The 13,584-nt window shown below is 55.7% G+C and overlaps 2 protein-coding genes across 2 annotated transcripts in view; one reads left to right on the top strand and one right to left on the bottom strand.

Annotated features, from left to right (window-relative positions):
• The first annotated feature begins 1,192 nt into the window (after nucleotides 1-1,192).
• Nucleotides 1,193-4,115, top strand: LOC103173507 (lutropin subunit beta-like). The gene is made up of 4 exons (XM_042345119.1): nucleotides 1,193-1,788; nucleotides 2,418-2,512; nucleotides 3,085-3,247; nucleotides 3,713-4,115. The coding sequence occupies exons 3-4, from the start codon at nucleotides 3,086-3,088 to the stop codon at nucleotides 3,941-3,943; spliced, it is 393 nt and encodes a 130-aa protein (XP_042201053.1). The 5' UTR covers nucleotides 1,193-1,788; nucleotides 2,418-2,512; nucleotide 3,085; the 3' UTR covers nucleotides 3,944-4,115.
• A 476-nt stretch (nucleotides 4,116-4,591) lies between these two features.
• The window catches only part of ruvbl2 (RuvB-like AAA ATPase 2), a 10,694-nt gene continuing 1,701 nt past the window's right edge, over nucleotides 4,592-13,584 (bottom strand). The window contains exons 2-15 of the mRNA XM_042345129.1: nucleotides 12,844-12,895; nucleotides 12,350-12,405; nucleotides 11,576-11,717; nucleotides 10,993-11,122; nucleotides 10,648-10,714; nucleotides 9,884-9,990; nucleotides 9,571-9,664; nucleotides 8,954-9,077; nucleotides 8,155-8,249; nucleotides 7,713-7,831; nucleotides 6,998-7,117; nucleotides 6,156-6,285; nucleotides 5,276-5,390; nucleotides 4,592-4,744 (exon numbers count right to left, since the gene is read on the bottom strand). Of these exons, the coding sequence (XP_042201063.1) occupies nucleotides 4,719-4,744; nucleotides 5,276-5,390; nucleotides 6,156-6,285; nucleotides 6,998-7,117; nucleotides 7,713-7,831; nucleotides 8,155-8,249; nucleotides 8,954-9,077; nucleotides 9,571-9,664; nucleotides 9,884-9,990; nucleotides 10,648-10,714; nucleotides 10,993-11,122; nucleotides 11,576-11,717; nucleotides 12,350-12,405; nucleotides 12,844-12,895 (1,377 nt within the window). The 3' untranslated portion in view covers nucleotides 4,592-4,718. The remainder of the gene's footprint in view (nucleotides 4,745-5,275; nucleotides 5,391-6,155; nucleotides 6,286-6,997; nucleotides 7,118-7,712; nucleotides 7,832-8,154; nucleotides 8,250-8,953; nucleotides 9,078-9,570; nucleotides 9,665-9,883; nucleotides 9,991-10,647; nucleotides 10,715-10,992; nucleotides 11,123-11,575; nucleotides 11,718-12,349; nucleotides 12,406-12,843; nucleotides 12,896-13,584) is intronic.

The following is a 13,584-nucleotide window of genomic DNA, read 5'->3' as shown; positions in this document are numbered from 1 at the left end:
TCCCTCCAACTCTCCCTCACCCTCCATCTCTTTTTCCCTCCCCTCTCTCTTTCCCCGTCTCCCAATCTCCCTCACTCTCCCCCGCTTTCGTCCTTGCTCCCTCAGCTGTGCTCCCCTCTCCTTCAGTGGGGCTACTTTGCTCTGAGTGCTACCGCCGCTCTCAACTCTGACTCCAACTCAAACACGAACAAGACTATGTATAGCTCACAAAGCTTCATCACCTCTGCCTCTATCCCCGTCCCACGCGCCCCCCCCATTATAAGTCCCTTTCCCTGGGGTCTCCCTTCCCCACACTCCGAGTTGGAGACTTTCCATCGAAGCCTTGCCTCAGGGAAACAGAATAAAGCCTAAATGTTTAGACTGTGGGAGGCTGTTAAATGATAACTTTCCTAACAATCGTTTCCTAATTGTATTTTGTGTACAAATGTGGCTGAGACAGGTGCGCGACCGCGTGCCCGGGGCTGGCCCGCGACCGCGTGCCCGGGACTGGCGCGCGACCGCGTGCCCGGGGCCCACTCGCGACCGCGTGCCCGAGGCAGGGCTGCCTGTACAAACGGTTCTTTCCTTCAGGAACCTTGACCTTGCTATGAATGAGCCGGGAGTGACGCCTTCACCAGGAAACGCAGACAGACGCGCACTTGTCTGCCCATGAGTGAGGATCAGAGTTAATCCCACACCCAATCGCAGAGCGATCTGCCCTTGGTTCTCTCTGCCAACATCAGCCCTCGCGTCCAACTCACAGGAACCCGCTCAGGCTCAATGTGACCTTGTTCATAAATACATTACAGCTCAACTCGGTGTGAGTTGAGTCCCTGGAGCTCAGCGGTTAGAGCCCTCGCCTCGCAAGCGCGAGGACCTGCGATCGATTCCCAGGTCAGGGCGAAACACTGGGCAAGTTTCCTGACTCCCTCCCACCCCCCAACCCCCCCACACACACACACACATATGCCTCTGTTTCCAGCAGTAAATAGGAACCCGCTTGTTAGTTGATTGGCGGATATTCAGGGTGTAATAATCCCTTCAAAATAAAGTTGAAAAAATAATAATTCGGTCACGCAATCCGCGGCTGTTTGTGGGGTCGCCGCTGCGCGCAATCGGCTGCCGCGTTTCGCCCACGAAACACACCGTCAATTCGCTTTACGGCGTTTCCTGTGAAGCGCTTTGAGACGTCTCGAAGAGACGTGATGAGGCGCCGGGTCAAATGCGAGGATTATTATTATTATTACTACTATTATAGGAACCGTGTGCGTGCGGTTCAGATACCTGTGTTAGCGTTGCGGTGCAGAATTAACATACAGTGGGTCAAAAGGGGTCTGAGGTCATGGAACATATGGGGTCAGTACAAGGAAAGAGGGTTGAAGGAAACACGATTGGATATGTTAATAACGGGTTGTAAGCGAATGATAAGAGATTGGAGGAAGGTATGGAGGGAGTGGGGATGAGAGTATAAAGACGGGGAGAACAAAGAAGGAAAGACAGAAGGGAAAGATCGGAGGCGCACGAGGGAAGACTTGATGGAAGATCAAAAAGCTTGAGCACCCAGACGAGACAGATTGGACCCTCGGCTGCGGAACGTCCCGACCCGCGGTAGTATTGCTTTATTGTAAACCCTCCGCGGTGTCATTTTATTTGCCTAAACGGAATACTGGGTGACCTTTCTTGATATCCAACACCTGCTTAAAGCCCTCACTGCCTTTTCCTGTTTAGGCTGCAGTTTCCCCAGTCATAAACAGCTCACACCTACGCAGAGTGAAGCATTAGACGAGGAAAAATTTGCAAGGCAATGGGGTAAGAGGGAGGGAGTGGGGCTGATGGTCAAATTCCTGACTGTCCAGTGCCTTGGAACGTCCTCCCAGCGTGAAAGGCGCTGTGTAGTTATCATGTGTTGCTGCTGTTAAGAGTTTTAAATGCCCTAATAATAAAAACCCAACACTAATAGCCCTTGCATGTGACACAGCCCCTTATCGCGCGATTGAGACGTCTCAAAGCGCTTCGCGGGGTCCACCGTAAAGTGTGGGGACCGTACGTTTAGTGGGTGAAACACGGCGGCCAATTGCGTCCCACAAACAGTCGTGGATTGAGCGAAAATGATAATTTTTGTTTCGAAGGGATCATTACCCCCAGAAAAGCGATCCGTCAATTGACTAACAGAGGTGCGTGTGTGTGCGTGTGGGAGGAGTAAGGAAACTTGCCCAACGTTTCGTTCTGCCCGGGAATCGAACCCGGGTCCTCTCGCTTTCGAGGCGAGCGGTCTAACCGCTGAGATACAGGGACTGCACGTATTGTGCGTCAGAACTGGACAGGGACCAAGCGTTGCTGACTCTCTGTGAGTTAGGTCAGCCCGGCCTCCGCTCGCTGGCAATGCAATCCCTGGACGAACCTTGTGCCTTAATCCAATGGATGTGTTGATGATGCAGGAATGAGGCATTGCCCTGGAAAACACATGTAGAAGCCGTATAAAACCCAGAGCCGTGGCTCGAAGGGTAGAAGGCGTTTCAACCATTGAGAGCAGGTATGTCGCTCTACCGTGTATCTCTCTCTACCGTTACTGCCGGGAGGGAACTCGGGGCTGGGGAGAGCCAGGAATATTCTCTGTCCTGTCATTATTATTATTACTATTACTATTAAGGAGTCCTGTAGCTCAGCGGTTAGAGCGCTCTAGAGTTGAGGCACAGATCGGCCATGATCTGTGAGCATGGCAGCACGGGCTCGAGGGGCTGAATGGCCTCCTCCTGTTCCTATATCCTCTGCCTATTTTCACCGGAACAGAGAAGGTTGAGGGGTTCGCCCGATGTATTTTACGAGGAACGAAGAGGTTCGGGTAAGAGCCGAGAGGAATAAATTATTGTCACTGTTCAGTGACTCGAGGAGTTTAACGTAGATTAGGAGGAATCGTTTTCACACAGTAGTTGTCCGATGAGGTGGATGGTGAAGTGAGGGATGTGATCACGAGGTAGGAGTTGGAGCAATGAAATGAAATATATATATATATATACCTTTTTTGGGTCTGTGTACGTCTCTTGTGTGTGTGTGTCTCGGTGTATGTGTGTCTCTGTGTACGTGTGTGTGTGTCTGTGTGTGTAGGATGGTATCTCCTCAGTTGTTCCTGTTGGCTCTGTGCCTCTGCTGCGTTCAGACTCGACACTTCTGCCGTCTGACCAACATCACCATCTCCGCGGAGAAGGAGGAATGTCCCACCTGTATCACCCTCACCACTTCAGTGTGTACTGGCTACTGCCTGACCAAGGTAATGCCCCGCCCGAGCGTGTGTTGCAATTAGGTGTTAACATTAATCAATGTGAACAATAATCCTTGCACTTGATCTCCTAACGCCTTATCACGTCGCCGAGACGTCTCAATGCGCTTCGCAGGTGGTACCGTAAAGCGCAGTGACCGGTAGATTTTGTGGGCGAAACACAAAACTATTATTAATACACACACTTTAGTGGCCGCAGTCGTCCAGACTCTCTCTCACTCACACATGCGCTCTCACAACACATAGTAACCCCCCACCCCCCAAACCCCCTCTGCCTTGCCCCCATCTTCAGACCTTCCCCTTGGACTGTCCCCCCCACCCCCCACTCGGCCTCACGCACCGTCACTGCTCTGGGTCTTAGCCTGAGGGGGTGCTGTGCGCGTGTGCTTGTGTGTGTGTGTGCTTGTGTGTGTGTGTGTGCGCGCGTGTGTGAGCCTGGGCTGTATCTGTTTGCAGGAGTCTGTGTATAAGAGCGCTCGCCTCTCCATGTACCAACACGTCTGCACGTACGGGAAGATCGAGTACCATTCGGTCAAACTTCAAGGCTGTCCCAAAGGTGTGGACCCCAACTACACGTTCCCGGTCGCCATCAGCTGCGAATGCAACCGCTGTAGAATGGATTACACCGACTGCGCTCTGCAGAGCATCCGACCAGACTTCTGCAGTGTTCGAAGGGGAAACCAGTGAGACAACTCCCCCCCACCCCCCCCTCCCCGTCTCCTCTACCGCTCACTTACACACCCGCGCACACACACACACACTTCCTGCTCACGCTTACACATGCACCCGAGTGCGTGCACGACTTGCACGTTCCTGTAGACAGTGATACACGCGCACACACACGTACTCGCACACTCTGAACCACTAACACACACACACACTCTCTCTCTAACACACTCTCAAACACCACCCCCACCTCAGACACACACACACACTCAAACACCACCTCAGACACACACACACTCAAACACCACCCCCACCTCAGACACACACACACTCAAACACCACCCCCACCTCAGACACACACACACTCAAACACCACCCCCACCTCAGACACACACACACACACACTCAAACACGACCCCCACCTCAGACACACACACACTCAAACACCACCCCCACCTCAGACGCACACACACACACTCAAACACCACCCCCACCTCAGACGCACACACACACACTCAAACACCACCCCCACCTCAGACGCACACACACACACACTCAAACACCACCCCCACCTCAGACGCACACACACACTCAAACACTACCCCCACCTCAGACGCACACACTTGCTGACACAGCAACGCTTGGCAAACAGAAAGCAAACTCCATTTATTAAAGTTAAGGGAACGTTAACATTTATTGTACAAAAAAACCCACCATTTCAGTGTAAAACAGAACGTGAAACTGCAAACAAGTGACCACCCGCCAGAGCCCGGCCTCGCACCCCCCCCCCGGCCCGTCACGAAACCTCCATCGACTCCGTCTCTGTAACACAGCAAAGGATGACGGTGAAGAGGGTCTTCCAGACACCCAAACCCAGCTCCCCCCCCCCACCCCGAACAGTGACCTCTCCTATTCCCCCTCACACTCATACACACACACCACACAGACATGTCTCCCAGCCTCCTCCACCCCCATCACCCCCACCCCACCCCGCCGTCAAGAGTCTGCTCATAGCCCCATCTTCTGGGTGGGGGGGGTGGGGGGGAAGAGGACCTGCACAGGGCTGCCCACACTGTGATGGGCTGAGGGAGGAAGGGGCTGTGAGGGAGGGGCTGAGAGCCACGGAGGGAGAGATATTCATTGTGTAAATTCCTGCAACTGTAAATAAAACACCCAACTTTCTCTCTCTCTCATTTTGTCTGTCTTCTCCCACTTACCTCTCCACCGCACAACACACGCCAACCGCTCAAATCGGACCATGCAACACACACGCACTGTTCGATCCAGATCATACAACACACATGCGCTGTATCAAATCAGACAACACACTCTCCCGCTCGAGGCTGAACTCACTCATTTCGTTGAACATGAAGGCGTCCTGGTACTCCTTCATGTACTGAGTGGAGCGCGACTCATCCAGGAAGAGGGAGTAAACCCTCTTAATGTCATCCACCTGCACCTCAGTGCCCTGTACAGCCAGAGAGACAGGGTCAGCAAGAGAGAGACACATACACACACACACACACACACAGACAGAGAGACACACACACAGACAGGGAGACACACACAGACAGGGAGACACACACACACACACAGACAGAGAGACACACACACACACAGACAGGGAGACACACACAGACAGGGAGACACACACACAGACAGAGACACACACACAGACAGGGAGACACACACACCCACACACACACACACAGACGGAGAGACTCACACACACACACACACAGACAGAGAGACACACACAGACAGGGAGACACACACACACACACACAGAGACACACACACAGACAGGGAGACACACACACACAGAGACACAAACACACAGACAGAGAGACTCACACACACACACAGACAGAGACATGCACACAGAGACAGAGAGAGACAGACGGAGATAGAGGGACAGACAGAGCTAGAGAGCGAGAGGCTCAATAGAGAGACAGAGAGGAACAGCAAGAGGTAAAGTCAGCGAGAGAGACAGACAGACAGAGAGGTACAGAGACACACACACAGAGACAGCGACATTCACACAGACAGACAGACAGACAGACAGACAGACAGACAGACAGACAGACAGACAGACAGACAGACAGACAGACAGACAGACAGACAGACAGACAGACAGACAGACAGACAGACAGACAGACAGACAGACAGACAGACAGACAGACAGACAGACAGACAGACAGACAGAGGGTGTGTGGGTGAGGCCGGGCCTTACTTTGCGTTTCTTACAGACCAGGTTGGCGGCTGTGATGAGTTGGATGGAGTACCTCAGTGAGGTTTCCAGGCCGATTCGGGTCAGCACAGTGTAGGCGTCCTCGCCCATCTCCACATCTTCCTCTTCGCACCTACAGGAGGAGGGACACGATGGGGGGGGTGGGGTGTGTCAAGTCATACAGCACCCCAACACCAACTTGCATTTACACAGCGCCCCCTCACGCGCCTGACAGCGGCCAAATGGGGGGGAGGGAATGGGGAGGTGACCGGCGAAGAGGAAGGTCTTCAGAAGTGATCTGAAGAGGGAGGAGGAGGGAAGGGGGCAAGGCGGAGGGATAGAGGGAGAGAAGAGTGTTCCGGGTCGGGGGTGGGGGGGTGGGGGTCCCTGCCAAACCAACCCGCAAAACCTGGCACATTAATAATAATCCTCGCGTTTGACGCAGCGCCTGATCACGTCTTCGAGACGTCTCAAAGTGCTTCACAGGACACACTGTAAAGTGAAGTGACTGTATATTCCTGGGCGAAACGCGGCAGCCGATTGCGCCCAGCGACGCCCCCACAAACAGCCGCGGATCGAAGTGACCAATTTCTTATTATTTTATTGTTTCCGAAGGAATTAATACCCCCCGGAAAAGCGATCCCCCGGTCGACTAACAACTGGGTTCCTACTCACTGCTGGTAAACAGAAGCGCGCGCGCGCACGCGTGTGTGTGTGTAGTAAGGAAACTTGTCTAAGGTTAACTCCTGACCTGCCCGGGAATCGAACCCGGGTCCTCTTGCTTGCGAGGTGAGGGCTCTAACCGTTGAGCTACAGGGACTCCCGCGGCGGAACCCCGGCCTGACCTGATCTTGAGGATCTGTTTGGTCTCCTTCTCGTTGTAGGGTGAGGTGGAGATAATGACAAGACGATCCAGCAAATCGATGGGGATTCCGTGAGGACTTTTGTAGCTGGTGCCACGGATCCTAACACACAACAGACGAGACATGTTACGTTAGTCAGGGCTCTGTCCTGGGGCAGCCGTCGGCTATTGAAGGTAGTTTTCCAAACACGGGTGAGACAGGAGTTCGGCCGTTAGGAAGGTGGAAGGAGAACTAGAAGGGTCTTGGTCTTTCTTTTGTCTCGAACTTCTTATGTTCTTATTTACTCAGAGAAGGAGAGAGACGAAGATGTAGAGAAACGAGACAGAGAGAGAGAGAGACAGACACATACACACAGAGGGAGAGAAGAGAAAGAGAGATGAAACTTGCGAGACAGAGAGAGAGAGTTTGCAAGAGAGGACAGAGAGAGGGAGAGAGGACAGAGAGAAATGAGAGAGACAGAGGGAGACGCACAGTCGCAAAGAGAGAGATGAAGCTTGCGGGACAGAGAGAGGTATAGAGTAAGAGAGAGCGAGTGAGATAGAGCGCGAGAGTGGACAGAGAGAGGGCCCCAAAAACAGAAAACACCCCCCCCCCCACCACTCCTCTTACAAGAGGCCAGAGAGAAACAAACCGAGACAGAGAGAGAGAGAGAGAGAGAGAGAGAGGAGACAGGCTGCTCTGCGCTGCACTGCCTGACCTGGTGATTCCCCTGTTGGTCGCCATGATGAGCACAGGAGCCATGTCGCTCTCCAGCCCCCGGTTCAGGAAGGAGAAACACTCGATGTCCAACATGTGAACCTCATCGATGAACAGCACCTGGAGCGGCAGGAGAAGGGGAGACAGGATGAGAGGGGATGCGGAGCAAAACTGGCCCTCGCCAGTGCCACGGACACTGGGCACGGACACAGACACACGCACCCCCAGTCCGAATTGCTCTGTGTTTGGCCCCAAAATACCCAGTCACTCCACTTGACAGTATAAATCCCGTGAAGCGCTTTGAGGCGTCACGGCGCCATGATGAGGCGCTGTATCAAATGCAAGGATTATCATCATGTCATTTGCCAACAGAAAAACAGTCACTCCGCGAGACTGTGACGCTTGGAGGTGATGCGCGGCTACAGTCGGCCTCTGTGCCTTACCCCGGGAATGATCTCTGCTTTTCCCTCCTCCCTCCACTCCGCCACCTTGGCGTTGATCTGCTCCCGGACCTCGGATTTGATCTCCCCGGTGTCACCTGTGGAAAAATCCAACACGGTAAACCCCCCCCTCCTCAGTCAGACTCCATCCTACAGATACACACTGACGTACGTCCTGCCTCCCTACTAAAACAGGAGTCGCTGGGAACACTCAGCAGGTCAGGCAACATCTGATGGACTTGTTTTATTTTTTGGTGAGGGGGGGGGTAGTCTGACACGCACGGAAACCCGTCACCGTGACCGGCCGGGTGTCTGACACTCACGGAAACCCGTCACCGTGGCTTAAGAGTCTCCAAACCCAACTGAGAATTCCCCACATCCCCCCCACACCTGGAAACCCCAGAGATAAGATGGTTGGAATGGAATGCGCTCTCTCTCTCTCTCTCCCTGGAGGGACGCGCCCTGCTCACCTAATTCCGGAGAGTATTAGGCGCAGGTTGGCGAGAGCCCAGGCTTGTGGGGGGAAGCCCAAAGTGTGCGTTGGGGGGAACTGCTGGAGTCTGACCAACTAAAACCGCATCGCTTGCCATTAGGAGCGCTGTCTGGCCAAGCTTTCCCGCTGCGGGAGGAAGCTTTCCCCTGAGGGGGAGGATTCCCTGCCCCCAGTGAGACTGGTCTGTCCTTCCAGGTCCTGCCGATGAGCCGGGCCGGGCTGGGCTGCCATCAGCAGTGAGATAGGGAGGTGCCAGGGGCGTGAAGGGGTTTGAAGGCGAGCGAGTGGACCTGGAAGTCGGGGTCTTACCGGAGAAGAGGGCGAGGAAGCCTTGTGTGCGACTGTTGATGACGTCGATCTCGTGCAGTGTCACTGTGTGAACCACCTCCTTTCGTTTCTGCAGCTCCCCGTCTGGGCACTGGACAAACTTGGTCTGCGACAGAGACTCGCTCGGTTACCGTCGAACATGTAGACAATGTGCCTGCGGACACCTACTGCATCTCAACGCTCCCCGAGTTAGGAGGGTGCCTCTCACCTCTCCACCCCCCCACACCCACCCCACTCCCACACCCTCCCCTCCCACTGGAGTCAGGAGTGAAAAGAAGACGGCTGGTGAGAGCAGCGACAACACACGACATTTACACGGCATCTTTCACGTTGGGAGGACATCCTAAGGCGCTGGACCGTCGGGGATTTGGACCCGAGCTGGGGTTTGGGATTAGGAGGTGGTGGGGGTGCAGGAAGGTGGGGGGGGGAGGGGGGTGTAAGAGGGTGACCGAAGGCGCGGTCGAAGAGGAGGGTCTTGAGACTGGCCTTGAAGGAGCCGAGGGAGGGAGAAAGTGAGGGAGGGAGGCGAGGGAGGGAGGGAGAGAGGGAGGGGGGGGGAGCAGGTGCTGAGAGCTGGCGTTGGTTTCCCTGTGACTCACCTGAGCTCCCATTGCGTCGTAATCCCGAGCTCGTGTGAAGGATCTGCCCAGTTTGCTGATCTTCCCGGTGGCCTTATCAATGGTGATCACGTCCCTGGGAGAGAAGACGTCAGTCAGCAGGGAGTTTACCCTCAGCCTGGGAACCCACTCCCTCCCTCCTGTTCCTCCATTACCCCTTCCTCACCCCAGTCCCTCCCTCCCCCATTGCCCAGGAACAGCCTCCTCGCCCCCCCCCCCCCCCACCCGCCCACCCACAGCCCCAGTGCCCACCCCAGCTCCACCACCAGTCCGCGCCCCGCAAGGCCCCACCTACCCCGCCTGCACCTTCTCCTTTGTCAGGCACTCGATCATTTTCGTGCCCAGGTCATAAATGGTCTCCATCTCGGTGGTTTTCAGCGTCAGCTTCCCCACCTTCGCCCCCTGGGAGCAGAGTAACACAGTGAGGCTGCCCGGCTTCGAGCAGGAGATTCACACACAGCGGCGTCCCACAAACGACCAATATTATCTGGGGTATTTGGGGGTGGGAGGGGGAATTGTCGGGAGAGAGAGAGAGAGAGCGAGCGAGAAACTAGAGGGATCTTTAACCTCGAACAGGGAGGACGTCCCAAAGCTCTGGACAGTCAAGAAATTTGGACCCGAGCTGGGGGTTGGGATCAGGTGGGGTTCAGTTTAACGACGGCGACAAATTATAGGCCAGAAAGCTGCGACGTCTCATCTAACGCTCGTCTGACAACTCCGACAAGGTCGAACGAACAAACTAAGCGAGATTTCAACAGCCCGACATTGCGGGGCTTGAACCGTCCAATGCCTGTCCCCCAGGACGAGAGTCTGTTATTATTAATAATAATATTAATCCGTGGGTTTCACGCAGCGCCTTATCGCGGCTTCGAGACGTCTCAAAGCACGGGGTGACTGCGTATTTTGTGGGCGGGCGAAACGCGGCAGCCGGCTGCGCACAGCAACGTCCCCACAAACAGTCGTGGATCGAGTGACCGCGTTATTTTTTTTGGGGGGGGGGGTGGTGAGGGCCTTTACAAAGGGGGTTCGTGGCCAGTCCTCCCGAGAGGGCAGACTTACGGTCCCGGTGGCTGGTCGGTCGATCTGGATTTCCACGACTTCCCCTTCGATGATTTCCGTTTCTTCCCTGCCCAAAACAAGCGGAAAAAAGATTTAACCAGCGGAACATCCGACCAAGTCACTTCACATTTACACGGCGCCTTTCAAGGGATTCAAGCTGGGGGTTGGGATCAGGAAGGGGTGGAGGGGGGGGGGGGTGGGAGGGTAGGGGCGCGTAGGAGGGTGACCGAAGGCGCGGTCGAAGAGGGGGATCTTGATACAGGCCTTGAAGGAGGCGGGAGAGGGTGGGGGTGAGGCGGAGGGACTGTGGGATAGAACTCCAGAGAGGCTGAACGGGGTACGTACTTGATGCGGACCCCAATGGACCTGCGGAAGGCCTGCGTCAGGGCCTCTGTCTTGCTCATTTCCAGGGAGAAGATCTCTGAGCCGGCGATGGAAGTGAACGGTGTGTCCTGTCCCAGAGCCTGAGCCATTCCTGCAGCGAACATAAGACGGTTACACATCACCGACGACAACAACAACTTGCATTCACACAGCGACCCCCTGTGGAGGGAGAGGGGGGGGGGGGGAAGGTCTTCTGGCGTGACCTCAAGGTGGGGAAGGAAGGAAAGTGTGGTTGGGTTGTGGGGGGGGGGAGGCGGAGGGATTCAGGGAGAGAGTTCCAGGATTTCGGGGCGACTGCCGATGGTGGAACATATACTGTAAAGTGTAGTGACTGTGTGTATTTTTGTGGGTGATACTGTGAGAGGGAAACTCCCTTCTGTTTTCCAACAGCACCGTGGGGGATGTTTGTTGAACAGGACACAGACGGGGGGGGTTTAATGTCTCATCTGCCCTGCACTGCCAGCCTAGACCGGGAGCTCAAAGACCTGAGGTGGGGCTCGAACCCAGGAGCTTGTGACCCAGAGGTGAGAGAGAGAGATCGTACCCATGGCGATGGCGGTTTTGCCTGTTCCGGGCTGGCCGGCGATCAGGACAGCTCTCCCCGCAATCTTCCCCTCCTTGATCATCTCCAGAATCACGCCAGCCGCTCGCCGGGCACTCAGCTGCCCCACCATCCCCTGCGAGACCTGGGGCGCGGAACAGCAGCTCGTCACGAGAGAAAGAAACATCAACGGCAACGACAACGACTCGTAGCGTCGCTGAGTGCTTGACGGTGGCGGAACGCGACTCCGAGCCGGGGGTGGGAGGAGGCGACCGAAAGCCCGGCCGAAGAGGAAGGTCTTCAGGCGTGATCTAAAAGAGGGGAAGGAGGGGCGATGCGAGGGAGGGGATCGAGGGACGAAGGACAAGCAGGAGGCCTGAGCCAGCCGAGGGGAGGTAGCGGGTAGGGGGTGGCGGAGGAAGCAGCTCGGAAAAGTCGGGAGGTGCCACAGGGCGTGAAGGGACTTGAAGACGAGTGAGAGGGTCTTGAGATCAATCCGTTCTGTGGTAGGGAGCCAGTGGAACCTGGCGATGGCTGGGGTGATGGGGGTACGGGGTTCAGTGTGTGTGATAGGGAGCCAATGGAGGATGCCCCCCAATTAACAGCCAATAGCCCCACCCATACCCATTGATATCCTTCTTCCTGATACACTTCGATTCCCCCTCCCATCTCCCCTGATACTTGACAAACAGAGACCTTTCCCCCCCCACCCCATTATACAACGCCCTCACCCCCTTCCCCACCCCCTACCACCACCCCACACAGGAGACTCCGTACCTGTCTTGGCTCCAAGGCATCATCGAGTCCCAGGCCACGGATGTGGGAATGGGCACCTGTAGGGCAAAGAGAAAGGTGAAGCGGGACTGGACCACAGGCAACAGCAGCAACAAAATTACACTTGAAAAGCGAGTGCCCTTCACCTCACGAGGACGTCCCAAAGGGCTGGAAGTCGGGGGGTTTGGGGACCTGAGCTGGGAGTTGGGGTCAGGAGGGGTGGAGGGCAGTGGGGGTGGGAGTGTGGTCAAAGGTACAGTCGAAAGGAAGGTCTTTAGACGGAACTCGAAGGAGGCACGAGAGGGGGTGAGGCGGAGGGATTGCGGGACAGAGCTCCCGGGTATGGGGGCGCGGGAGGGGGGAGGGGGGGCAGAGAGGCTGAATGCTCGACCGCAAATGGTGGGGGCGGGAAGCGCGGGGGAACCTGAAGCAGGCCGGTGTCTGCCGAGCGGACAGGCTGACACGAGGCTCTCTCCTCCCTCCCAACCCCAACTCACCGATCCGCTCGATTCTGGTGACATCCCTCACCTCGGGAACCTTGGTGGTCGTCTGAGTAGAACAGGAGACAGTCAAGAACGTGCGGAGGGTATACGGCAGGCTTCGACGCTCAGCAGCCCTGCTGCGCACTGCCTGTAGCCCAGTGGTCGGAGCCCTCGCCTCGCAAGGGCGAGGCACCCGGGTTCGATTCCCGCGCGGCGCGAAACCTTGGGAAAGTTTCCTTGCTCCCCACGCTCACGCGCGCGCTCTCCGTTTACCCAGCAGTAAGCAGGAACCCGGCTGTTAGCCGACCGGCGGGTCGCTTTCCTGAGCGATAACCCCTCCCGAAAATAAATGAATAACATTAAGAATAACAACTCGGGTCATTTCGTCCGCGAAACACGCAGTCAATTCACTTTACGGTGTAGCCCGCGAAGCGCTTTGAGGCGTCTCAATGACGTGATAATAAGGCGCTGTATCAAATGTAAGGATTATTATAATTATTATTATTATTATTATCTGCTAAGGAACCAGCGACAGATTGAAATGAGAAAGCGCTCGGCTTTCCGATCCTGTCGTAAAACGTCAGCATCCGAACCCCCCGCCGCGTGTCTCCGGAGAGTGTAAGACGACACCTGCGGCGGTTTAACAGCCACGAAAAGGCTTTACAGAACCCACTCCCCCCCCCCACCCCCCCCCCCCCCCCCGTGACCAAACAGTGCAGTCAGTTTACAGTGCGTTTGTTGGCTGAACGCCAGCCT

This window comes from Callorhinchus milii, unplaced genomic scaffold (assembly GCF_018977255.1).
Source record: "Callorhinchus milii isolate IMCB2004 unplaced genomic scaffold, IMCB_Cmil_1.0 Scaffold31, whole genome shotgun sequence".
Classification (NCBI taxonomy): Eukaryota; Metazoa; Chordata; class Chondrichthyes; order Chimaeriformes; family Callorhinchidae; genus Callorhinchus; species Callorhinchus milii.
Note: the sequence above shows the minus strand (reverse complement) of the source record. Positions and strands in the feature narration are given on the sequence as shown.